The sequence below is a fragment of the Anastrepha ludens genome, chromosome 6 (genome assembly GCF_028408465.1).
Source record: "Anastrepha ludens isolate Willacy chromosome 6, idAnaLude1.1, whole genome shotgun sequence".
In the NCBI taxonomy this organism is placed as follows: Eukaryota; Metazoa; Arthropoda; class Insecta; order Diptera; family Tephritidae; genus Anastrepha; species Anastrepha ludens.
In genome coordinates this window covers 35689722-35716344 of record NC_071502.1, presented here as the reverse complement: position 1 = coordinate 35716344, position 26623 = coordinate 35689722, and the positions used below count along the sequence as shown (strand labels likewise).

At 39.0% G+C, this 26623-nt stretch overlaps 1 protein-coding gene across 1 annotated transcript in view; it reads right to left on the bottom strand.

Moving 5' to 3' along the window:
* Positions 1-26623, bottom strand: part of LOC128866117 (uncharacterized) — a 118494-nt gene that overhangs the window by 70439 nt on the left and 21432 nt on the right. The window contains exons 2-3 of the mRNA XM_054106618.1: positions 15085-15923; positions 3394-6158 (exon numbers count right to left, since the gene is read on the bottom strand). Of these exons, the coding sequence (XP_053962593.1) occupies positions 3394-6158; positions 15085-15753 (3434 nt within the window). The 5' untranslated portion in view covers positions 15754-15923. The remainder of the gene's footprint in view (positions 1-3393; positions 6159-15084; positions 15924-26623) is intronic.

Genomic DNA, 26623 nt, shown 5'->3' with positions numbered 1-26623 from the left:
GCTTATCGAACCGCAAAACTTATTGAACAAACCTGCAACATTCGCAGTGACAGTGTTAACATATTTTTATGGAGAATCAAATATCACTCCATAAATTGAATATTTCATAGGTAGTATGGGATATTTTAAGTCTATGCTTATTATACAGAACGCTGCAACATTGCTGTTATGAAATAACTCCCAGAGACGGCATTCATTTGTAAGGAAAGGGTCAACACAAGTCGAGATTATATGTGACTTTACTAATGTTGAATGTGACTTTACTAATGCTACAAAACGCTTCGAGTTGCTGGTTAGCCCGCGCAGAAACCGCTTCGAGTGCAAAAGGTTAAGCATTAATTCAAGCACAAAAAACTCTTAAACCTTTTGGTGGGGCGCACTATGGTCTATCGAGACTAAAGGCAAGTGAACGCTGACTTATTACGCATTTGATTATTTACATCGGACTTATCTTGCAGTTTTATCTCTGGTTTGATTGGAAAATTAATATGTACGTTACTTTATTTTGGTTCAAATATTATCGTTCTTATTGAGAGATGGAAACCTGCTAAAACAGCGAAATGATCACAAATACACTTCTCACAAAAATTAAGGGAACAGTAAAATTTCCTAAATTTCTTAGCTGTATCTCGATGAAAAATGGTCGCACGGAGTTCCGACAAAAAGCAATTTGAAGCCTTAAGCTTCTACAGGGTGGGCCATATAGCGTTTGCTTTTTGAACCACCTATTTTTTGAGAATGGTAATACAAATGACATGTCAAATATGTTCATAACTTACTTAAAGGTTTGACATTTACGAAATGGGCTACCGAACTTTTGGCTACCGTTTTTGTAAACCGAATAATCAGCCGAAATTCCGATATCAATTAGCCGCCTTGGAGCTGTGATTTAAGCTCCACTATTTTTTGTGGAGAGCCGTTAAGAAAAAATGCTAAGCGAACCATCCAGAGACGATTGATGCTTTAAAACACGAAATCGAAGTTGCCATTCATGAAATTGGAGCCAAGCAATCGAAAATGTGCTTAAAAATTGGGTTGATCGAATGGCCTACTGTAAAGCCAGTCGTGGCAGTCATTTGAACGATATTATTTTTCATTCATAAATGACAATGTTCAATCTTCAAAATTAAAAAAAAACAGTTTGAAAAAATATTGATTAGTTTTTTTTATAGCCGATTCAAAAATCAAATTTTACATGGCCCACCCTATAGTTTTAAGACCTTTGAGCAAACATTTTTTTTATTTAACGGTTATTTTGTAATCGTCAGCTAAAGGACGACACAAAAATTGTTTACATTTTTTTCTTTTTTTTTTTTTGATTGCACGGGCTTGGCAAAATTTTTTTCCGACTAACACTAGCCATACAGTCAACTAGCTTGCTTATGTAGCTTCAATTTGCTTTTTTTGAATTCTCGCTACGATTATTTCTCTCTGAGATATCCGCATTTTACGAAAAAATACCGTTTTATCTTTGAACATTGATATCTCAGCAACTAATAACCTCACAATAAATGCGACAATGATTTTGGAAAGTAGATTAAATTTCATATAAGATCCTATTTTAATTTTTTGAGAAATTTTTTTTTTACCCTTAACGTTGGTGTGAAGTGAACACAAAAAACGCCTTTTTACGGTTTTTCAGAAAATCTAAATATCGCTCGCTTACAAATATTAACGCGGGGACTCATGTTTCCAGTGATATTTATAGTGTAATATTCCACTAATAACCCTGTAAATTTTTAAATCGATCCATCATTCATTTAAGTTTGCAAAAGAATTAAAGGAACAAGTGCATTGTTTTTAAATATTGGCTAAACATTATTACATAAAATTGAAAAAACACTTTTTTCAACTTTGCATCAGGGGGCGTCCATAAATTACGTGAGGTGTTTTTTTCAATTTTCTGATCCTCCCTCCCCCCCTGGTGAGATGTCATGAGATTTTATTCAACCCCCTCCCCCATCCCCCAATCTCACGTGAGATTTTTCAAAATGTGGGTTTCTTATGTAAACGCTTTGGATTGTTATTGTAAAAAGAGAAAAAAAAATTTGCTTCGTGCTTTTATTTACAATTAGTTAAGACTAGTAATCAATATTGCTGAGAGTTATAAGTGTAATAAAAATTTAACAATAGAAGACTTAAATCGTAACTACTGCGATTAAAAAAGAATATCTACTCTAATTTAGTCCATGGAGAATCATGCGCGGTTTCAAGAGAGACTATTGGAACCAACATGTCCATATGATTTTCAGTAAAATCATGTGCTCCTTCAACTTCGTTCTAATCTAGCCACTCTAAGCCGTTGACGCTTGCGCACAGTAACTCATTAGCTCGTCTTGTGACAATCCGTGAGGGTCGCACTTTGCGAAACATACGCGCTTGCTTAGCTGGTGCAATGTGAGCTGCTTGCCTGTGCTCTGCAGCTCTTGTGATAGATGCGAAGTAAATACCGCATGTACTGTAGCATATTTTCTCTAAATCATCACGTATACTTGGGCAATAGAGATCAATAGGCGTGCTGATGAAGGCATTCAGCGGTTCAATCGGTACGCGTATTAGAAATGGAGCAAATGATTTTCCGTCATGTTCTTTAAAGTCCGGAATTGTCAAACGTCAACCTGAGTGATAGGGCGTTCGGCTCATAGTGGCGCGAAAACAACCGACGGGCTACACTGTACCGCAAATTCAGATTAAATTGAGCTATTTGGTATAAAACAAATATGGTGGTTTGACAGTAGTAATGTATAACGTCGAAGTATGAATGAAATTATTTTCTTTTGAACGAATTAGTGAATGATCTTAATCATACTACGATTACGCTTGAGATTAAATCTTAAGTATGTACAATTTTTTTGCTTCAATCAGAAAAAAATTGCGTGATATTTGCCGAGACGCCCCCTCTCTCCAACGTAAGATTAGATGAGATTTGACTCGACCCCCCTCCCCCCCTTAAACATCTCACGTAATTTATGGACGCCCCCTTAGTATCTTATTAAATAAAAAAACATCAAAACAAAAAAATTCAAATTTTTCAAATTTTAATTTTTTTTTTATTATTTTTTTTTAAATTGCAAACAAATTTTGAGTACTGAGCACTTATTTATGCCATTTATGCGTTTCTAGTTTTTTTTGGGTTGTAATTTGCGTACACGTTTTTGATATTCCTTACAAGTGAGGAAACGTACAATTGAGCAACTTTTCGAGAAAATTGGCCATGCGCTTAACCATGAACCGTTGCCCAGCCTATTCGTTAGAATGAAACTAAGCTCTTACATGCAATACTTCAAAATATTAAAGTTTGTGTAGAGTAAGTTTAATTCAATTAACTCTTAAATGAACTCTTAATTAACCACCATTTTTAGTTAAGCGTCAGCTCTTAGAGTGGGCACTTACCTTCTTATTATTGGCAGTGGTAAAGTGAAGCGTCCATCGCTGACGACTGTTGGTGCACCACCTGGCATAGGAACCGTTGATATCACTGGCGTAAGAAGAGTTGTGCCCGGCGGCGGTGCAGGTCCTATCATTGGGGGAGGGGGTGATGATGTTACCGCCGTTGTCGCACAACCACTCAATGGCAACGCACTATATGGCGGTGGAAAATGCCTATGTATTAGATCGGGAAGCATGGGACGCAGCAAAGCAGACATTGCCCCTGGTATGGTGGTTGTCGCGGGCCCCCCTGAATGTTGAAGATTGGCTGGCAAATGCACAGCAGCTATGCCCGCAATAGGCATTGGGCCAGGGGGCATCGAATGACGGTCCTGCGGCCGACGCAATGGAGAAGGCATGTGCAATTGGTGCGGATGTGGGTACGACGCAGATAGATGCTGCAGTAGTTGCCGTCTTTCACGTCTGTCCCGTCGTCTTTGTGCACGGTTAGAAATCGGTGAGACTGGAGCCCGATCGGTTCGCAGTTGCACGGACGAGATTTCGTCGGTTTGGCACTCTGTTGACGTGAACCTACGCGGTTGTTGGGGCGCGGCAACGCACATAGCACTTATCGCTGGCCGAGATTCGACGTCTGTCTGCGTTGACAGTGCCGATCTTGTAAGAGGCACGGACGAGGAGGTGTTGGAAACTTGCTGGGCACGCACTTGCGTACTCGGCGATTGATCACTTAAACTTATAATATTGACACTATCGGCAACATTAACTGTATTAAACCCATTGCCGTTAGAACCATTTTTGGCAGCACTACCATCGACAGCAACACTGTTGCTGCTTCCGTTCTTTTTGACGCCACAGAATACATTAGGTACTGGACTCACTTCACTGACACTTTTGTTAACACTGACACTGCTCACTGGTGTTGTTGTTGTTGTGATTGCCATATTTGTACTCAACATTGACGCACTGTTGTTGTTGTTGCTGCTGTTGCTGATTGTGTAAACACTGGAATAATTACAATTGACTATACTGACGCCATTGCTTTTAACGATATTTTTCTGTTGATTGCCTACATTCACATTCAGCGTCGCGGCATCTACGGCGACGCAATCATTATCACTGCAATTATTTCTTCTATTATTGTAACTTTCATTATTTTTGTTGTTAGTGCAGTTGTTGTTATTGTTTTGATCACTGTTATCCGAATTCACGTGTATCGTCAGGCTCGGCTGACTCCGAACGGTCGACGAGGCCAGCACCGCGACCATTGCATTATTGCTCCTGCTGTCATTTCCAATGGCACCAACAACATCGTCATTGTTGATTTCTTGATTCTCCACATTATTGGAGCAATCACCGTTACTATTTTTTGTTTCGTGCAGCAGATTGCTGCAGCGATCGTCACTGCTAACACTGCCGCTCTGCGCCCGACCATTACTTGTCAGACAACCTGTGGCCGCACAGTCGAGGCTGGTTACAAAGACGCTGCTCGTACTGCTTGCGGGCAAAACTTTGATTGTGTGCACTTGTAACTCCGACGGTGAGGAGGTAAGCGGCGTGCTTGCCGCAGCGGGTATGTTGAGACGCATATTGCTCGCCGAGTCAGTGAATTTGGCGGTGACGCATTTATTTGCATTCAAAAGTTCACAATCATAATCGCAATTGGAGCCACTGCCTCCACTATCACTTTGACCGCAGCTATGATGACTATTTTGGCGACGGTGGCTACTTTTGTTACCTTCGCCAGCATCGCTACGAGCTGCTACTAGCGCACTTTCACTCGCCCGAAATTCGGCATACAAGCGCTCGAGTTCGCCCAAACATTTGTTGGGTGTTAGCGTGTCCAGCGGAGCGGCGATTGAAACGTGAAGGTTTTCGGAACTTGGCCGTGTCACCCGTTTGACTTTTGTACGCACACCGCCTAAAGTCTTTTTCCACAAATGCGAATACGAGGGTAAGGCAACTAACGAAGATCGCGGTTGACGCGCACTTACACGACCGTCGAACGAGCACGTCGCGGACTGAATGATCGTCACTGCACCAACCACCGGTGGCAAGGTGCGTTGCTCAGCGTAGTCGCTTTCCCAGTGGCTGCCGGGTGCTCTCCCAGCTGTTGTCGCTTTGTCGCTCCAAGCCGCCGCAAACAAGTTGGTTAGCGTATTTATTGCTGCAGTATTCATTCGCCTTTCATTGTTCGAGCCACCACCACGCATTGGTATTGGTCTGAGAAGACTGTCATCATTATTGTTATTGTTATTGTTATTACTATTTTGGTGGTTTACGCCACTGGTGCGTAAATGCGAAGTGGAAAAGGGGTTTTGGCTGCGGCCAATGCAGGAAACAAGTTGACTGACCTCCTCTCCCTCGTGTGATATTGTTTCTGCTCTTTCCACTCCTTTTATGCTTTTATCCGTAACCCCTGCGATTGCTGTAGTTATCGCTCTTGCCATTGCAGTTGCTTGTGAACTGGTGGTGGTGCACTCCAACTGCATATGCGGATGGTGTTGTTGTTTTAATTGGTTTTTCTCTCTCGATCCGTCATCATCTTCGTCGTCATGATTATTGTTGTTATTAATTTTATTGTTATACTCTTCAGTTTGTTGTGATCGACCATTCGTCGGCCGCATTTCGTCACACAGCCGTATCGTAGCTAACTCTCTTGGCTCTTTGCTTTGCTCGTGTTTTGCAGCACTGACATTGTTGTTGCAATTTTCTAGTTCAATGTGCGATTCAACTTCCAAGTTAATCTGGCCCAACGGCTGAAGAGTGCCCTAAAACAGAAAAAAAATTACGGAAACTTAAATTATTTTATGAATGAGATAAAAACTTAATGCATCTACTGGCGAGCACTTAGCTTGCAATTAGTCAATAAGGCCGTAAGCGCACCAATCAGCTGTTCTTGGCTGCATAGCTTTATTGCCACTGATCGGCTTGCAGGCACACCTTTGCACACATACATGCATGTGCCCATTTACTTGCCATAAAAGAATGAAAGAATAGAAGATTGCACTGCTAGCGTTTCGTATGTTATTTGTCAGCCAGTGACGCCATAAAAGAAGCAAGTACAGTGCACGCTCGATATTGCAAACTGGTTCACTTTTGAGAATGCCAAAACTTAAAGAAAAAATATCCATATTTTATTCATTTTAATTTGCATAGTTCATTTTACAATTTCACGCAAACCTTCATGTGTTTGTTTACAAATTGTATGTGATTTTGATAATTTTTCTCTTGAAATCGATGGCTGGGCTCAGATAGGTAGGTTAGGTGGTAAGAGAACTACGGATGCACTACAGGTAGCAGTAGAATGCCGCTTTGATATCATAATGTAGACCACCACCTACGCCAAATTATAAAACTTAGAGGAAGAAAAACGATCTACAGTCATCCAGTGCTTCCTGATGTAGTGAAGTAGAAAAAATGGATCTAGACTGGAGAACTGCCTCAGGCTATCCCCAAAGGGCACACTAAAGAACCTCAAGCGCCTAGTCGCCAGAGCCGAACATTTGCAAAGAAAGTGTTAAACTCCCTCTTCCTCTGCAGGATGCCCACAGTTTATGCAATGGGGATTGTACGGAAGTTAGTTGAGTTCCGATAACCGAGTGACCGTTGAACACCGCCATGAGTTCAAAAATTGAATGGCGGGGGATGCGCCGCACTTTAGGCGCCCTGCTTCTGTCATACTGAGGTGAACCCGTTTTTGAGATATCACGCAATAAGATACAACTCCTTCCCTTTACCAACGATCAAGGGGACACCGGGGACACAGCAACTAAAACCGGTTCTGTCGATCTCTTCCCTGCAAGCTCATTGGCAATTTCGTTTCCCTCTATGTTCCTATGTCATAGAACCCAGATAAGAGAAATGTTTCCTGCACGTTCGAGACGTTTGCTCTACTCCTTACAGGAGTTCACCAGAAGACAGCTAAAGGGTGATTTTTTAGCTATTATCTTGTTAAACAGTTGGTTTTTAACAACTGACGCACGTTTGTGTTTTGTTTCACTGTCAAACATCTTCAGTTTGGTCTATAATGTAACCATGAATCGTCTTACAAACGAACAACACTTGCAAATCATTGAATTTTATTATAAAAATGCGTGTTCTGTTAAGAAAGTTTAAGATCCACTTTTTTATCGAAAAATTGTGTTCAGCGACCAAGCTCATTTTTGGATCAATGGGTACTTAAATAAGCAGAATTGTCGATTTTGGAGTGAAGATCAGCCAGAAGAATTTCAAGAGCTACCAATGTATCCAGAAAAGGTCACAGTTTGGTGCGGTTTATGGGCTGGAAGTATCATTGGACCGTACTTCTTCAAAGATGCTGCGAATCGTAACGTAACTGTGAATGGTGAGCGCTACCGTGAAATGATATCCAACTTTTTTTTGCCCAAAATGCAAGAGTTTGACTTGCATAACATGTGACATGGACTTGTTGAGAGGCGAGTTCGGTGAACATTTTATTTCACGTTCGGGACCTGTTAATTGGCTACCCAGATCGTGCGATATAACGTCTTTAGATTATTTTTTGTGGGGCTATGTTAAAGCTCATGTCTATTCCGGCAACCCTACTTTAATTAACGCATTGGAAGACAACATTAAGGTATTTATATGTGAGATACCGGCCGAAACATTGGAAAGAGTATGCCAAAATTGAACTAAGCGGATGGACTATTTGAAGCGCAGTCGCGGTCAACATTTGCATGAAATAATCTTCAAACATTAAATTATATGGACTGTGCTATCGGAAAAGATATTTATGTCTCCCTCCCAACAGCGATCACGAAGCATTTGCACGCCTGAAGGATCGCGAAGGGCTCTACTTGAAAAACACTACTAGTTTTCGGCAGTTTAAAAGAGGCAGAAGCATTGGATGTTTTAGAGAAAACCCCCACTCCAACACCAGATCCCATCTTAGATCCGTCGGTGAAACCGCAGGTATCTATGTCCGTGCAGACTCTCCCCTCCGTCAAATCCAGCCTGCTTGGAAAGATAGCCGATGCAGAGATCTTTACGAATTACAGAGAAGGAAGAAGAAATTTGCCTCAAAATGCTCCTATGTCTTATAAGAGATAGCCTCCATGGGCCAGCCTCCTTCAATCCAATAGCGCTCTGAGCAGCAATGGACGTTAAGGACGCATGTTCTACACGACCCAGTGATGATAATACATGCATACCTGTGCACTCTCTCTAATTTAATGGTGTTAAATCCATTCCGAAGAGCTACCCACCAAACTAGGCAGCCATATGTCGAAATTGGTAGAACCACTAAGTTGTACATCCTGAGTACGACAAATGGCTTGACACTCCATTATTTACCGAATATAGCTTTACAGGAGTAGAAAACTATACTGACCTTCTTAACTCGATGTTCGATGTGCAGCTTCCAATGGAGTTTGGGGTCAAGTATTACACCAAGATACTTGACTTCCGATGCGAGTGTAAGACACTGGTTGTTTAACCTAGGAAGTCTAAAAAAAGGAGGTTTGTATTTGCTGGTGAATAGCAGCGTTTTGCCAGAGTTGACTCTAAGACTGCAACTGGCAGCTCATCGACTGAGTACAGCCAAAGCTCCTTCCAAAATTTCAGCCATGACTGAGCTCAAAAATCCCTTAAATATTTCTTCTATTATGCACTATTTGAGATGTTGCCAAGTAATGATTTTCGTACCCTTTCCTAACGCACAAAGAAAAAAGCTATGTTTTTAATGAAAAAAATCCTCCAATAGGTGAAAAAGTTATTCGCATGAGAATAAAAATATTCATTTTGGTCTTATTTTTGGATCATATTTAAGTAAAAGTGTTACAAGTGGATAGCTCAAAATCGACTTTTGGATGGCAATAGTTAGTTTTCCCAGTGCCAAAATACTTAGGGTAATAAATTAGACTTATAAAGCGACATATTCGAACATCGCAGCAAGACAGCAGGTAAAAAGCTTGATAGAACTAATGCCATCCCTTGAAAAGTTTAAAAGAGATAATAAAAAATGTATTTAAAATTCTATTTTTTATTTATAAACTTTACTGTATTTCCAAAAGTAAGGGCATTATTATAAAAAACTTCATTTATACTTATACACACACATATGGTCATTAAATTAGGTACGCTGCCTGTTTTTTTTTTTTTTTTAAGTTGATTATTTATTTGGCATTAATAATGTTATGTACTAAAATAAACAATAGTTTTAAGTATTATATACGATACGCTGCCTTTATCTATTGATTTCCTTGTGCTGCTCGAAAAAATTTAAAGCTGTTACTGCAATTTCGCTTTTTTTTTTTAAATGGCATCACTGCTTCGATGTGAATTTAAAAGACCCGGTTATTTTCATAAAGTGTAATTTTGTGTGGCCACTAAAATAGGTGCTTTGCGGATAATTTTTGCATTTTAAATAATTAAATGGAAAATATTGAATGTTACGTAAGTAGCGAATTAAAAATCTTCGAAAACAAAAAAAAAATTCCACGAATTTATGGCTGAGTTACTTGGACGGTTTACCCTGTAAATGCCCTGCTCTGTGGAGGGACAGAATGTTAACCCTGGGCAAACCGCTGTTCAAGAGTCTCGAACAACTGACTGGCTTAGACCGCACAGACTGGATATAGTCATGCTGTAAATAACTGGTAAACAAGTTGATAGCGAGGATGTAGCAAAAAAATGGTGCGAAACCGCTAGTTGGATTCTGGACGAATCACCACTTAAACCTACTAAACCAACCAACCAACTTGGACGGTCCCAAAATTTCCTTTAAAGTGCTCTTGAATTATTATGCGAAGTATCAGAATATTTTGCAATCTGATCTGGGTGCCAGACCACAGAAATATAGAAGGTACTTGCAAAGCATATGAGCTTGCAAGGAAAGGTACAACACTAAACATTCACCCAGCAAATTATTTATAGATAGACACTCTATCAAAGCTGCTAATGCCCGTTGGAAGCTATCACCTTTTTGTCAAATAAGCAGGTAAACTTGGCTAGAATGAGACCACGGCCACACAAAATCGTTCCTGATTCTCAGGAGACCGGATATGAGAAATACGATAGGCGTACTAACAGGGCATTGTCTAATTGGAGTTTTGTCGAAGCTGTGAAGATAATGAAGAAGAGGAAACGGCGGAACACGTCCTGTGTATATGCAAGATTCTACACAGAAAAAGGCTTTCCACGCACGGATTCGCCTTTCTTGACAGCATTGAAGAGATCTCACAAATAGGGATGCCGAAATTAACAATATTTTTTTAAATCTACAGGTTGGTTCAGAGAAGACTCAGGAGTGTAAAAGAAGAGCTTCAGTGGTATCACAAGGGGGCTATTCTGGTCTAAGTGTGTCGGATGACAGCCACTCAACCTAACCTAACCTAAGTGCTCTTAAGCCCAAAAAATCCAAATCGACTTAGTGGTAGAAAGAAAACGACTTGCACTACTGGTAATTTAATTGTGACTCTCGCCGAGAGGGATTTTTTTCAGTCATCGCATGCCATTGCGCCTGAAAGCGATAATGTAGTATTAGTGATAACAGTACGGCTTCGATTGTACGACAGGAACCTACCAGACAGAAAAGCTCGTAAAGTGCCTCTGTTGAAACAAGCCAATTTAAGGAAGAGGGGAAAAGCTTTGCTCCAGAGCACAAGTAATGGTGTGGACCAGAGGGTATGAAAAAATAGTTTAACATACTTTGGAGCGATGAAACAAAAATTAATTCACTTGGAAATGATGCTGGGCGAAATTTTAGAGGTTCCAAAGGACAGGAGTTCTCACCGCGGTTCACAAAAAAACAACAGTCAAGCACGTTGACGGAAACAAAATAATTTTGGGCTGCTTCTTATGGTATGGAGTACGACCTATGCACCTCATAACCAATAAAATGGACAACTTTATTTACGAGGATGTAGTTCAAGAAAGAAGCAAAACGCCAAGGAAACATTCAAAAATATGCCAATACATTCAGAAACGCGTCAAAAATGCGTAGCCACTGCAATCTGAACGAAGAAGAAAGTGTGAAACATTGTATTGGAAGATTTCCTGTACCCGCTAAGTTTGTAAATATTTACCTTCTGCTCAAATATGAACGAGACGTTATCAATAAAACGGTCCGCGGATGACATATGGCAAAAATAATTTTTTTGTTTTTTGGTAGTACTGTTATAAGCTCACATGGCAAATTTCAGCGTGATATGTCACATAGTTTGTTTTCTGTGCTACTGTAAACAAGTCAAGCTCGAGTGTGTTCTTCGAATTTAACGATGGAAATTCAAGTTGAACAAAGAATTTGTTTGAAATTTTGTTACTCCAACAAAATTTCGGCTTCAGACGCCTTAAAAATGTTGCAGACAACCTATGGGGACTCTGCTCTATCGCGTGCACGTGCTTTCCAGTGGTACAAATCGTTCAAAGAGGGCCGTACATCGGTTGAAAACTTGCCTCATGAACGTCGTCCAGCAACATCAGTAAACGACGAAAACATCGGAAAAGTAAAGAAAATTGTGCTTGAAAATCGCACAAATCGCAAAATCGGTTAACGCTGAATATTATTTAGACGTTTTAAAGCGTTTGCGCGAGAACACTCGTCTTAAAAGGAAGGAATTGTGGGACAACAAGTCATGGTTCTTGCATCACTATAATGCACCAGCTCACACATCACGTCTTGTTCGCGATTATTTGAACAAAAATAATGTTAATATCGTTCCGCAAGCACCGTATTCGCCTGATATGGCTCCATGTGACTTTTTCCTGTTTCCCAAGCCCAAGTTGCCGGTCCGTGGAAAACATTTTGAGACAATTGAAGTCATAAAAGAGAATTCGAAGAACACACTCGAGCTTGACTTGTTTACAGTAGCACAGAAAACAGACTATGTGACATATCACGCTGAAATTTGCCATGTAAGCTTATAACAGTCCTACCAAAAAACAAAAAATTTATTTTTGCCATATGTCATCCGCGGACCGTTTTATTGATAAGGTCTCGTTCATATTTGAGCAGAAGGTATGTAAAAAAAAACGGAATTAATAGAAAAAGAAATTCTAAGTGCAGTCATGGTGGATACAGTGGTTTTAGACCAAACTTCGATAAATCAAATGGCATTCTTAATAAAATTTTCTTCTTTTCCTCCTATTGTCACTATTTTGCATTTCAAAAGGTTTTCGAATTATTATTTTTATTTGTTATACTAATCCGTGAAATAAGAACCGCATACAATTGAAAATTGAGTATCTGTTATTATTAATTTAAAAAACTGCATTTTCCGTACAAATGTGAGGGGTGCTCATTTTAACGATCATGTGACTATGCCAAAATTATTAGGTGCGCAACTAAGTTGTCTCTTTTTTTTGATGAAAATACAACTTTATTCTGAAAAAATGGGTATAAGTGCATCATTGAAATTATTGCCCATCGCTGGCTACTACTTTTTCCCATCTTTCTGGTAGATCCCGTATACCGTCGCGGTAAAACTGTTCATCTTTTGAGGCTACCCACGGATCAAGCCATTTCTTGATGTCTTCATATGAATGGAACTGCTGGTCAGCTAGACCATGTACCATCGATCGGAACAGGTGATAATCGGATGGCGCAATATCTGGAGAATATGGTGTGTGGGGTAGGATTTCCCATTTCAGTGCTTCCAGGTAGGTTTTAACGGGCATGGCAAGGTGAGACCAAGCGTTGTCATGCTATAGAATCTCTTTGTCATGCCTCTCCGCGTATTGTGGCCGCTTCTCGCGCAGTGCTCGGCTCAACCGCATCAATTGAAGTCGATACCGATCGCCAGTGATAGTTTCGCTTGATTTTAACAGTTCATAATAAATAACACCAACTTACTCCCACCAAATATTGTACATATATTAGTATAACCTTCGCAGCGTGAATATTCGGCCGAGGCGATGACGTAGAAGCCCATGACTTTCTTTTCTTTGGATTGCTGTAATGAATCCATTTTTCATCACCTGTCACGATGCAATGAAGAAACCCCTTCCTTTTTTGCCGCTGGAGCAGTTGCTCACAGGCGAACAAACGACATGCCTTGTTTTTAGCTCATAAGAAACCCAAGTTTCTGTCTGTATCATTCACAAAGCATGCAATCGCATGGAAATGGATTGGCCGGTAACTCCTAATACTGAAACAAGCTCTTCTTGCGTTTGACACGGATCCTCATTGAGCAATGCCTCCAATTCAGCGTTTTCGAAGGTTTTTGGCCTTCCTTCACGCGGACAGCCGGCAACGTTAAAATCACCGTCTTTGAAGCGACGAACCAATCTCGGCACGTTGTTTCACTTAAAGCAGCATCTCCATAAACTTTTTGTAGCTCTCAATGCGCTTCCGCCGCCGTTTTTTCGAATGAAAGAGGAAAATCAACACTTCCCGCAAATTACGATTATTTGGCACAAAATCAGACATTTTCACAAAACCAAAAGAATATGATACCAAAACAAAATCACTAATGTGTCGAAGAAGTTTGTTTACCACATTTCTAAGCTTGGTTTATGACGTTTAGGTTATGTTAGAATCGACTAGCACACACTGCTGACGGCAGAACTTAGTTGCGCACCTAATATTATTTTGATCGGTTAACGCATTCTCCATATAGAAGAACTTTTCATGATCTACCGTTGTTTCTTTAATCCAAACCCGTTATTTGGCGATATCGCAAATACTACATGACAGAAAAATTTGTGTGTGGATTTTTGAACTAAACGCCCAAGTTTACATTCATATGTCAGGTTCAATGATGAGGTTCTTGGGATTCTTTCGCTGTAATACCAGATAAAGAAAAGAAATAAAGAAAAGTAGGCAATCAAGGCAATCAAGGCAATCACAAATAAAAATTAACTCAAATTCGGAGTTTTGCCGTTAAAAGCAAAAATCAACTACAGAGTTTATATATTTTTATCTGGAAAAGCGTCATAAGCGAATCTTGAAGCAATTCTGAGAGATGGCGTTAGTGTCGTTTTGTCAGGTGATCGAATTGGCGCGTCACTTTTCTAGAAAACTGAGCCAATTCAGTATTTTGTATTTTTAAATTGTCACTTTTCTCGAAAACCATCGATACGTACATATGTCGGATCTAAGCCTTAAAGTGGTTTCAATGTGCAGCAATGCAAGGTGCAGTCTACGCTACTTGTATAAAAGTGGTTGCACTATCATGCAGAGCCGCATGGGTCATTCAATGTTAAATGGAAATAGAATTTTACACGCGCTTGATTCAAACATTGACTGCTTACAATCACCTACAGTCTAGTTGTGTGTGTGTGCGCTGAGTCTGTTCCGAGAGCCTACCACCGGGTGGTATTATATTCGAATGTATGCATGTGTGTATAGACAAAGTCGCATTGATAAATGCACGTAGCTCTCAGTTTATTGGGAAGCCTACTTTTAGGCGAAGTTGTGATGTTAAATTTAACAAAAAATACACTGACTTCCCAACTGCCAGCCAAGTTTAGTTTTAGTGCGAATCAGCGTATGAAGCGTTTGTTTGGAGGTAATGCGAGTTAATTTGTTTTTAAGTTCGTGGAACAAAACGCGTTGTATTTGCTGGTAACATTTGCGCCTTCTCATTTCAATAGCATTCTCTGGTGGCATAAAAAAATATATTTTTTCTTGAAGCGGTCTTCTTTATCTAGGCATACACAGACATATCAATGTATGTGTATGTGTATTATGCCCATTTGTAGGTATGTGTATGTGTTTATAGAATTTTAATTTACCTCTCCTTTCGTACTAAACGCAGCATCTCTTTGTGTATTACAATCCTCTACACCAGTATAATTATCACGTTGTGCTTCTGTTTTGAATCCTCTTAATTTTGTGTCATAGACTTCAGGTGCTACTAATGCTGCTGAGTCGTTCGCATAAAGCGACTCATAGGAAGGCGGCTCTTTTGTGCTGATCGATGGAGACCACCATTTGTGGAGGCTTGAAATATTTCCATAGTACGGATAGGAGTACCGGAAACTGCCATCGCTGTGTTTTTCCGCTCGTTTGTGATTTGATTGATCGATTGATATGGGATCACGATGGCTACTGCCGCTTGCATCATTGCTGTAAAAAAAGTTGGGAAAAGGCACAAAAGGTGTTGATTGCAGGGTGTTGGCTACATTTGCTGGCGTTGATGTTGTTAACGCCCCAGATGGGACCAGCTGATTATCATCATCATCATCATCATCGAAGTATGTGGAGGTGAACGGTTCACAGGTTATTCTATGCTCATAGCTGCTATGAGATTTACGTAAGCGTTTGGCACGCTCGCGTCGCTCATCTTCTTCGGAGGAACTATCGGTAGTTGTACGCTCATATGGGGTCCACAGCATGGACGAGAGCGCCTCTTCGACGTCAGGTGGTCTGCGCTGATGGGAAAAGCTGCGATCGGCGTTCATATTGTCTATTCCTCAAATGGATGATAGAAATGCCTTGAGTGATCATTTCACAAGTATACATGGACACACGTTTTATATGTTTCCGTTCGACACTGCGATCTGCAGTTCTGTTTCGAAATCGGTAATTGTAGCAGCATTAGTTTAACGCTCATACTGAGTAGTCAGTAGTCCTGGAAAAGAAAAGATATTTAATTATTTTAAAGTTTGATGTAGTGTGAGTATCCAGATGGACAGCAAAATAGATGAATGTACATGTACCCGTATATATAGTATGTATATATTTCATAAATATGGAAAAATGAAGGCTTCAAAATCTCATACAATTTGTTTTCAATATAATCCTGATAGTATTATATTGTAGAATTCTGAAATTAAAACTTATTTAAGGGAGGGTATGGTACTTTGCAAGGTGAAAAGATTTTTATAGGTGTTCATTCAACAGACCGTTATTCGGTTCTGACTGAATTCGACAGAATCAGCTGTTGGGCTGACGTCACTTGGGATGTGGCTACAAAAATACTGAGATTGTGTTTGGTGATTACCGAAAAAAAATCAACCACTGGCACTTCGTTGCTATCTGAACAACGGCTGACTCGTCGAGTGTGAACGCATGTGAAATGATTGTGCAGTATTCGGCTGCCGAGTCTTCCAAGTGAGTTGGCTGCCTAATTTCCCTTCACAATTTTCTTTTTCACCTTAGTTAAAGAGCAAACCTTGTAGATCTATCCTCCTTGCTTTGTTAGGTTAGGTTTGGCAGCCGCATCGCACATAGGGACAGCAATGCCACTTAGACCACGAAATGGATCCGTTGTGAGCCGCAGGGGCTGGGCTGGTCTACATTTTCTCTTCCAGATTCATGCATGTAAACACCTAATCTTTTAGCGTGCTTTTCTATGAAACAATGTCCAGTGAGGGCCCCTACTAAGGACCTAACTTGAAGTCTACTCAATTATATATTATTCTTGGACAGACGTAGATTTAGCCTTAGCCATATATGCCTAGCAATCTCACAGGTGTTAACGCTAATCCATCTTTGATTTGCAGAATTGGTTAGGGCGTCGTTAATGAGAAGCTTACAAGTTGCGAGAGGTATCTCCATAAAGTTACTTATGTCTGGCATACAGGTACCTTCTCTTGCAAGTTTGTCACCCCTACAATTTCCTAGTATATCGCTGTGGCCTGGAACCCAGCGTAATATAACACGACACTATTTAGCCATCTCATTAAGAGACTGGCGACAATGTGAGACACTACTTGATGTTTTTTGGAATGCATCCCGAGCATTGAAGGCATGTTGGTTGTGCCTGATTGAATGCAGATATCTTTTGATGATATTCTGTTTATCTCTAACCACTTTAGGGATTCATGAAAAGCGTTTATTTCCGCTTAAAAAACACTACAGTGATCGGATAGTTTAAAGGATTCACTGATGAAAAGCTCTTCGCAATATAACCCTGATCCTACACCGGTGTCCATTTTAGATCCGTCCGTGTAGATCTTAACGGGTGTGTTGGGTGATGGACCTTCTTCAAGCCATTCCCGTATAGAAGGGATTTTCATTAAGAAATTCCTTTCGAAGCAGAGAATGGGACGGTGATAGTCACAATCACTGGGTATATCAGTATAGGAGTCTAAGATGGTTGAATGCCCATGTGTGACAGTCTTCCATTGTGAACTCGCTCTGAGCCTTAAAGTGGAGCAGGCCGCTGAATATTTGCAGAAGAGATCAAGGGGTGGCAGATGTAACATGATAGCCATGGACGCGTGGTTTTCATGACCCAACATATTGCTAATCTCTGCACCTTATTCAATGAAGTATATATATATCACGCGCGTACACCCTTTCGCGTTGTGTAGCCGAGCTCCTTCTCCTTTTTATGGCGTGCGTCTTCACGTTGTTCCACAAATCTAGGGACCTACAGTTTCAAACCGACTCTGAACGCCAGATATTTTTCATGATGAGCTTTTTCATGGCAGAAATACACTCGGAGGTTTGCCATTGCCTGCCGAAGGACGACTGCTCTTAGAAAAAACATTTTCTTAATTTTGGTGTTTCACCGAGATTCGGACCTACGTTCTCTCTGAATTCCGAAAGGTAGTCACACACCAACCCATTCGGCTACGGCGGCCGTCCAATAAATTAGAAGAGAATAGGTATTTTTCTGCATAGCGCACCAACAGACAACATTTCCATGTAGATGCTTGGGCGTGACAACTGCAGTAAAAAGCCAATGAACAACCTTAGGTTTAATTCCCCGGGTCTTACCTAAAGCTCTCAGCTGTAAAAAGCTAGACTGACTTTCCTAACTCTTTCTGAGATGTTTGACTCCTAAGTCAATTTCCTATATATGGTTAGGTCCAAGTACTTGGTTTCTTCCGAAATCACAAGAGCTTCCCCTTAAGCATAACTGGACTTCACTGAGGAGTCTATGTTTCCTAGTGGATAATATTAATTGTGTTTTGCCTGGGTTAACTGCTAGACCACTCTTTTCTACCCATCTAGAACAATTTGTATTAGGTCTCTTAATGTAGATACAGAGACAGCAATAACAACATCATCGGCATTAGCTATCACCTTACAGCCCACCTATTCCAGTATTAACAGAAGTTTATTTACCCCTGCGTTCTAATATATAAAAATGATGAGAAGACTCTGCCTTGCGGTGTAGCTCTACTCACCAATCTCCTGAGTACCGATTCTCCCAAGGATGATAGATACCTGGTTTGTCCGTCCAAGGGAGGTTTCACTGTAGTTTTGAATAATGTATTTTTTAAGAACTCAAGATGCTAACTTTACATGAACCAACAAAATTACTTCTTAGTAGCGGTCGTTCCACGTCAGGATATGGAAACTTTCCAGTAAATACTGCCTTGTGAGTCAGCTGACATTAAGCGGCGAAATCCTAAACTTTTAGATCGACTTAAGCACTCAGAGAAAAACTACATTTTAAATCAAAAATGAAAATTTTATTTTTAAAAGGGGGATTTCTTGTTAAACCATTTTTATATTAAGGATGTTTTAATCCTAAAACAAAGCTTTTATAAGTTCAGTTTGTTCATAGCACTCAATGGATGATGAAACCATGTTTATTGCGAGAAAATAAATACTTGCCCCAACCACTATTATTCTCAAATAAAAAAAATCGACTTTGTGTACCTTCATTCGATTCTGTAGTGCCTTTCAAGCTGAACTGATGGTAATAATGAAAGCCGTGGCTCGGGTACAGTGGGATGTGATACCTGGAGATGATATCTACATTTTCACCGATAGCCAGGCGGCAATAAAATCCCGCACAAAGCTACCTCCAAGGTAGCCATGAAATGCCGCACATCTCTTAACGAGAGAGCTGAGTAATTTTACCTAAAGTTAAAATGGGTTCATAGGTAACTGCAGAGCTGATGAATTAGCGATGCACAAACCTGTAAGCTACTTATCTTTGAGAAAATTGTCAGAGCAGCAAATAAAAGATGGTTTAGTAAAACCAACTGCAGAATTGCCGGACAATTGTAGCCAACTTTCAATGCTCAAACGCCCACAAGATGGTTGTGCAAATACATGGCTTCTGCAGAAGTTGTTTGGATTAGAGAGAGAAAGAGACGATCTTGTACCTTGGCTCGCGGGAAAAAAATTAGTTCAAACGAGGAAGTCATCGCCGAGATAAAGGCGTATTTTGGAGAGTTCGACAAATTCTATTTTTTGGAGGGGTTAAAAAATGGCCGGAGCATTAGGAGAAATATATCTTTCTAACAGGGAACTATGTTGGAAAAAAAAAAAAAAATTTTAAATGGTGTCTTGATTTCTAGCACGGGTACTTACTCTTTCGTACATATATGTATGTGTGTATCAAAATATTTTATTTTGATATCTACCTATATAATATTCTCGCACTTAAACAATTGCGAAAGTGCAAATAAGAGCTTTTGAACTGAACTTTAAAATATCCACAGCCATGAAAGGTGTCACGCCACACTAATACTTCCAAATGCCAGAAAGTGATTTAAAAATTTCCAATGTTTTAGTAGTGTCATTCATCTGGAGCTTAGTCAATAAAGTCACACGAAACGCTCGACTATTGCCGCCATCGGCGAATCCAATAAATTATAAGAAACTTGTTCACAAGTAAACTTGAAAACTTTCGAGACATCCATACGGCGAAGTTAAATAAATCTTTAAATGGAGCGTACGCAGCGAAGTGCTTTGGTTCCTCCCTCTTCGTTCCATCTGCGCTTGATGGACGCGGAGGTCCAATGGAAGTTGGTTTCTTGCCTGCGTTGCAACTTCGTCACTGCGGGGTGTCGCAAGTGCCTTCAGTTTAACCCCAACTGTTATGCGTTCTATGCATGGACAAGTTTTGCGTAAACTTTTGCTCCAAAGTTGGGCGTGCAAATTTCTCTGAGTTGATAAATTGCGATTAAACCATTTAGAAACGAAAACACGCCAATTGCAGACGAGAAATGTGCCGAAAAACATAAAAACTCATTCGAACGCATGCAACGTAATCGTGTGTACCATTGCACATACATACATACATACATACAATACATTCATACATACAGTGGGAGCAAAAGTGTTTCCATAGTTGACATTCTCAACTTTGTGGGCCAATAAAATGCAAACAAATGAAGCAAATCAAAAAAACCTTTTGTTCTAATAATATGTCTTTAATTCTTAACAAATTGCCGTATATGATAAAAACAAAACAGAATCAGCAAAATATTCAAACAAAAAAAAAACCCAAACAACTCGCATGTGTACAATTTTGCACCTTTAGTGAACAAAATGAAATATGATATGAAATTAATATTTTGTCCACATACCCTTATTAGCTATTACACCTTTTGTTAGGTTTGGCATACTCTCGGCCAACTTCTCTATGGTTTCTTTTGGAATTCGGTTCCACTCCATTTCTACACGCTTCCAAAGATCGTCTAGGTTGGATGGCGCTGATTGATATTGCCCGAGCCGTCGCTTCACGATTGACCACAGGTTCTCTGTGACTGTGTTCCCGGGCAAATTTCAATCGAGCCTTGACATTCTTCTCAGATAGAGCTGGTTTATTTTTTTTTCACACTTGCCACATATCCAATCTTAGCCAGTGCTCTTCTAACTGTCCACCGACTCACGTCTTTTGCTATGTCCATAGATGCCTTCTTTGGTGTTAGGAACTTATCAGATCTCATTTTCGACATCATTAGTCTGGCGTCAGAGTCTTTTAAGAGGCGTTTACGGCCTTTAATAATGTTTTTGGGTGCAACATTTCGTCTTTTTTGGACCTTGGACACCGCTGAATGGGAAATCTTAAGATGATCTGCAATAGCACGAGTCGAACAGCCACTTTCAGTTAGGCTAATAATACTATTTTCGACATCAGACGTAAGTTTCTTCATTTTTTCGCGGTACTTTATAGACTAATTACTAAAATCAACAAATCTGCTTCGAATAATAAGAAACACGTGATTTTCTGGATCATATAAGCGAAGAATGAACAAACAAAACATATAACGCTAAAACTACATGTCTATTGCTAAAAAGAGAATTAAGAAATCAAACAAAAGTAAGAATAATGGAAAGTGCAAAATTGTACACATGGGAGTTGTTTTGGTTTTTTTTGTTTGAATATTTTACTGATTCTGTTTTGTTTTTATCATATACGGCAATTTGTTGAGGTTTAAAGACATATTATTAGAACAAAAAAATTTTTTGATTTGCTTCATTCGTTTGCATTTTATTGGCCCACAAAGTTGATAATGTTAACTATGGAAACACTTTTGCTCCCTACTGTATATCCAAAATATGTGCGCACCCACCCAAATAAATTTGTTCGTATGTCGAAAATAGTTTAAATTTATTTTACAGTTTCTTTATTTTACTTTCTTTCAATTAAATGAGAGACAAAAATTATAAGATAAATATTTCCACTTCGTTACGAACTGTTTTAAAACTACGTAAATCCTGTCAAAGGATTGCCTCTTATAAATTAAGCAAACTTACATAGTTTCTTGATTTTAGGATAAAGCGGGCCATCAGAAATGTTGAAACTATAAAAATATTTAATTTAATTTTATTTATTATTAGCTGGCGCTTGCAGCTTCGGCTACTAAAAACTTGAATCACATTTACAATAATAAAAATATGTCAAACATTTGATTTTTGACACGGAAAGGCAAACAATTTCAGTTTTTAGTTTCTTTTTTCTTTACTGATTTTAAAGTATGCACCAAGACACATTAAACAGTTAGCAGCAGTAGGGTTACAATTTTGGTTTACTATCTATTTAGGTCTCTAAATTAACCAATTTTGTTTAGGTTACTCAAAATTGTGCTCCATTTCTTCATGTGCTATTTCGAAAAACCTTTGGCCCCAAAACGATATACGAAGGACTCAGAAAGTTCTTTGGACTCCTCGCTATTCAATTTCCAAGCTCGTAGCTGTGTTTACCGGTCACTGGGCGATCGGTACACACGCGGAAAAGCTAGGGTTACCATTTAACCCCCATTGCAGAAGAAGAAGGAAACTGTATAGCACTTTCCCTGTAAATGTCCGGGTTTGGCAGCTAGACGAGTAAGGTCAGTGGGCGCTCCTTGTTTCGACAGACTGGGGCAGTACGCCAACCTAAATCCTATCAATCTTCTCCATTATATCAAAAGCTCTGGCTGACTGTAGATATCTGCCTGTTGGAGGTCTCAAAATGGTATCAAAACGGCGCTTTAGTGCTACTTGAGGAGTGCCAGACTGGTACTTCAACCATTTCACCTACCTACCTACTCTAAATTGTCAATACTTGTTTATAGACTTTGATTTTCTAGGGATCAAAAGCAAAACCAAACACATTGCTCTTACTGTTTTTGCTTTACTGCTAATACCTCTTTAATGTGAATTGGTATTTACTTAAAAAAATAAAAATTAAAAAAATAATTGGCGCGTACACTTCTGTTAGGTGTTTGGCCGAGCTCCTCCTCCTATTTGTGGTGTGCGTCTTGATGTTGTTCCACAAATGGAGGGACCTCCAGTTTCAAGCCGACTCCGAACGGCAGATATTTTTTTATGAGGAGCTTTGCCATTGCCTGCCGAGGGGCGACCGCTATTAGAAAAATGTTTTTATTAATTTTGCTTTCACCGAGATTCGAACCGACGTTTGCTCTGTGAATTCCGAATGGTAATCACGCACCAACCCATTCGGCTACTGCGGCCGCCTTTATATTTACTTACATATACCTTTTTCTAACTGAAAATATCATTATTATTTGGTTACATTTCTCGCAAAGTTTCGAAATATTATTTTTCGCTCACGGCAATACTGACAGGAATGCCGTACGCGCCGTATGGTGGCATAAAACTGTAGAGCACTCGATTTGTGGAACAGCATCTAGAAGCACATCACGAATTGTAGGAGGAGTTCGGCCAAACATCTAAAATAAGCGTGGAGTTTATGCAGCAGCTCAGGTAGGTTAGGTTAGGTGAAGTGGCTGTCCTTCGAAGTACCTACGGCAGTTGGTGGCGTCTTGTGATACCACCGGAACTATTATATACTTACTCTACTTGGTCATTTCTAAACCATTGTGTTACCTTTGAAAAGCTGGCTATCTAGTTTGAGATTAGCTACATACGCAATGTTGACCAGCAAAGTGAGACCGAGCAATCTGAACGGTATTCTACACAAAGCCATGCACGCGCATAGAAGGTGTTCGACTGTCTCTTCTTCTTCTATATCCTGATGACTTCTGCAATAGTCATTGATCTACCAGACAGGTCCCAGATAGGACATCTACTACGATGATTAGATCCTTCGTATTTAATTTAAGTGCGACCCATGTGCCATTCGGGCCACGTTTGTCTACTGATAGCGCAGGTGTTTAACTGTTTCCAGTTGAAATTTGCAACAGTAATGGTGTGCCTGTCTATTAAAAGTTTACATGTTGCCAAGGGCATGGGCATGCCAACCTTGTCCTGATTAATTTGGAGCGACTACGTTTTTATTTAGCATTTAAAAGTTCAGGTAACATTCCCTTAATCTTCGGCTCCCCCACTCACTCTAGGCTAAGCAATGTGTATACCTAAGATTTTGAAACTTTTTCAAAAGTGCATTGGACTAAAATTATAAGCTTATTTTTTTATATATTGTACATTTAGCAAAAATTTTGTAATCAACTTCTTAATTTACACAACAATAGGTGGCAACGTCAACTAAAATATTTTTTATAGAAACTTTTTTAAACAACTGATATTTTCATTTTAGTATTCAAACAAAATAAGCTGCTATTTTTGTAATGCAAGCCGTATAAAAATATGGCAACACTGTATAAAAATGTTTCTCATTAAAGCTTATTTAAATACTTTTATACTTTGACACCTATCTACTAATATTATGAAATTTGTGATTATTTGATATTTTTGTATTCATATGCAGATGGGAATGCTATCAAAAATAATTGATGCTGGCATAGATTTCTCATACGCACTTGCCTTTATAAGAGTTAATAATTATGTCTGTTTTTAATAAACTACTACTATTTTTTTATATACAAACAGATGGCAACACGCAATTCTAATTTAAAATCAGTTTTTAAAATTTTGCGCCATAGATATGTATGTTAAAACTAATTTCTAGCTGAAATGAGAGAGAACAGAACTACCCATATGAATAGAAAAAATTTACTTGGCAATATAAAAAACTATGCGCATTTTTATTAGTTCTCCCTGTGTGAGCCATTTTTTTCTAACATTTAGAAATGGAGAAGCAAAATACAACAAAACCTCGTATTAACATTTTAAAATCACGTTCTCCTCATTTTCCAGTTAAAGCTTTGATTTTGTGATAAAATGCATTTGCAGCTGACTATAACAGAGTGTGACTAAGGCGCTTATTATATGTATGCAAAACACAATTTTAAGCGTTACAACCTTTTTTAACTTCTTTGTCACCATGGGCCATTATATTTATTTGCCTCATACCTAATAAAACACATGGCAACATATGCACAAACATACCTACATATGAATTCAAATTCTTAAAAGTTAGTATAAATCAATAAAAACCCTGACTTCCCTACTTGAAACTAATGAGTGTCCCTGTATTTAATCTTTTTAAATACGCGAATGCAAACAAAAACTTTGAATTGCGAACTTTTTCGGTTAGATGGGTGATTTTCGAAACGATTGCAGCGCCCTTTTCAATTTTTCTCTGTTCACACACCATTTGGTGACACATTTACAGTCGGGCGGACATTTCCAAACACCGCCTCTGCTGCAATTGAATGGAGGTAACGTAAATGCTCCTCGGCATCTGGACTTGAACAAAAAATTAAACTGGAGCAGATGTGCATTTTAAGGTTGAAATTTTAAAGCACAGTCGAAGTATCAACATCATCTCCATTATTGTTACTGCTGGTAACTGATATTTCGTAAATGCCTCGTATTCGCCTTTCGGTAGTAAAGTTTTCTTGCTTTCATCGGCTTTCTTGTTGAGACGTATTTTCACGCATACAGATACATATATGTAAATACATATCCATGTGTGTAGTCAACCCAAAAGCATGCATAAAATCTCGTGTGCTTAAAGTTGAAGGAACACCCACATCCATGAATACCCATATGTATGCATGAATGTGTGTATGTATATTTGTATGTATCGTATATTACTTTTCCACATTGTGTTTCTTTGTAGTTTTGCTACTATGTGTTTACATTACCGTTGAAACGAAAAAAGTTTTTGCGGTTGGCAATGAGCGCCAGAGGCTGTTATGGCCTCAACCACCAACTACATCCATACACACATGCATATGCACATACATACGTTGAAGCAAACCTTATTTTACGAGCAAAATAGTCGTCATGCGATGCCATGAAGATGATACAGATGCGGTTTTGACGGAGGCAAGGACTTCTATAGATCTGAGTGTAAATGATGGTATTTGTTAAATACTTAGCTCAATAGTTACTCACCCAACTGTTTTGAGGGCTGGAAATAATAATTCGTTGATACGGACTTAGGCACATTAGGGTGGAGTGATAAAATATGCAATTTTTTAGTTTTGTTTTGCAATGAAAAGTCGCCTGTATAAGAGTTAATAAAAAATCCTAAGTATTATTTGCCTAGGATAATTTTCTGAAGTTGTTCCAGACTAATAAGAATATTTCCAATTCAAGGAAATCTTACAAAGCAATGGCAAATCTTCCAGTGCATTTCTGCTACGAAAAAGCTTCTCATAAAAAATATCTGCCGTTCGGAATCGGCTTAAAACTGTAGGCCCCTCACTGTGTGGAACAACATCAAGACGCACGGCGCAAACAGGAGGAGGAGCTCGGCGATGCACCTAAAAGGAGTAAACGAGCCAATTATTTATTTAATTAAGAAACTTCATACGTTAACGATTTTAAGTTTTGTGGTTCTAATTTGTTTCTAAATACGAAGAGGCGCAATATTAATCACTCTATCGGTAGATTTATAATTTGACACTTGTGAACTAGACAGCTGCAGTATACAAACAGACAATCAAAGGAGCGCGTAAAGGTCAAAATACAAGTTTCCGTCGTTTAAAATAATTTTTTTTTTGTAAAGAAGTTATTCAAAAACTAAATTAATAATTAATTTTGCCCCATTGCAGTAATAAACTAAATTAAAAATTCGCCCACGGGAAAATCAAAGCCTAAAAAACAAATTTGCACAATTAAACGTCAAAAATTATCGCTCACACTATTTTCTCCCTAGCAAATTTAACCTGCAAAACGAGGAGATTTTTTAGGAAACTAAAGTTTTTTATTTATATAATATTAAGCATAGCTAAAAAAAATTATATTAGTTTAAAATATATTAAAATAATATATTGTAATATAAACAGTTTCAATTATACTTATTTTCAATTATACTTA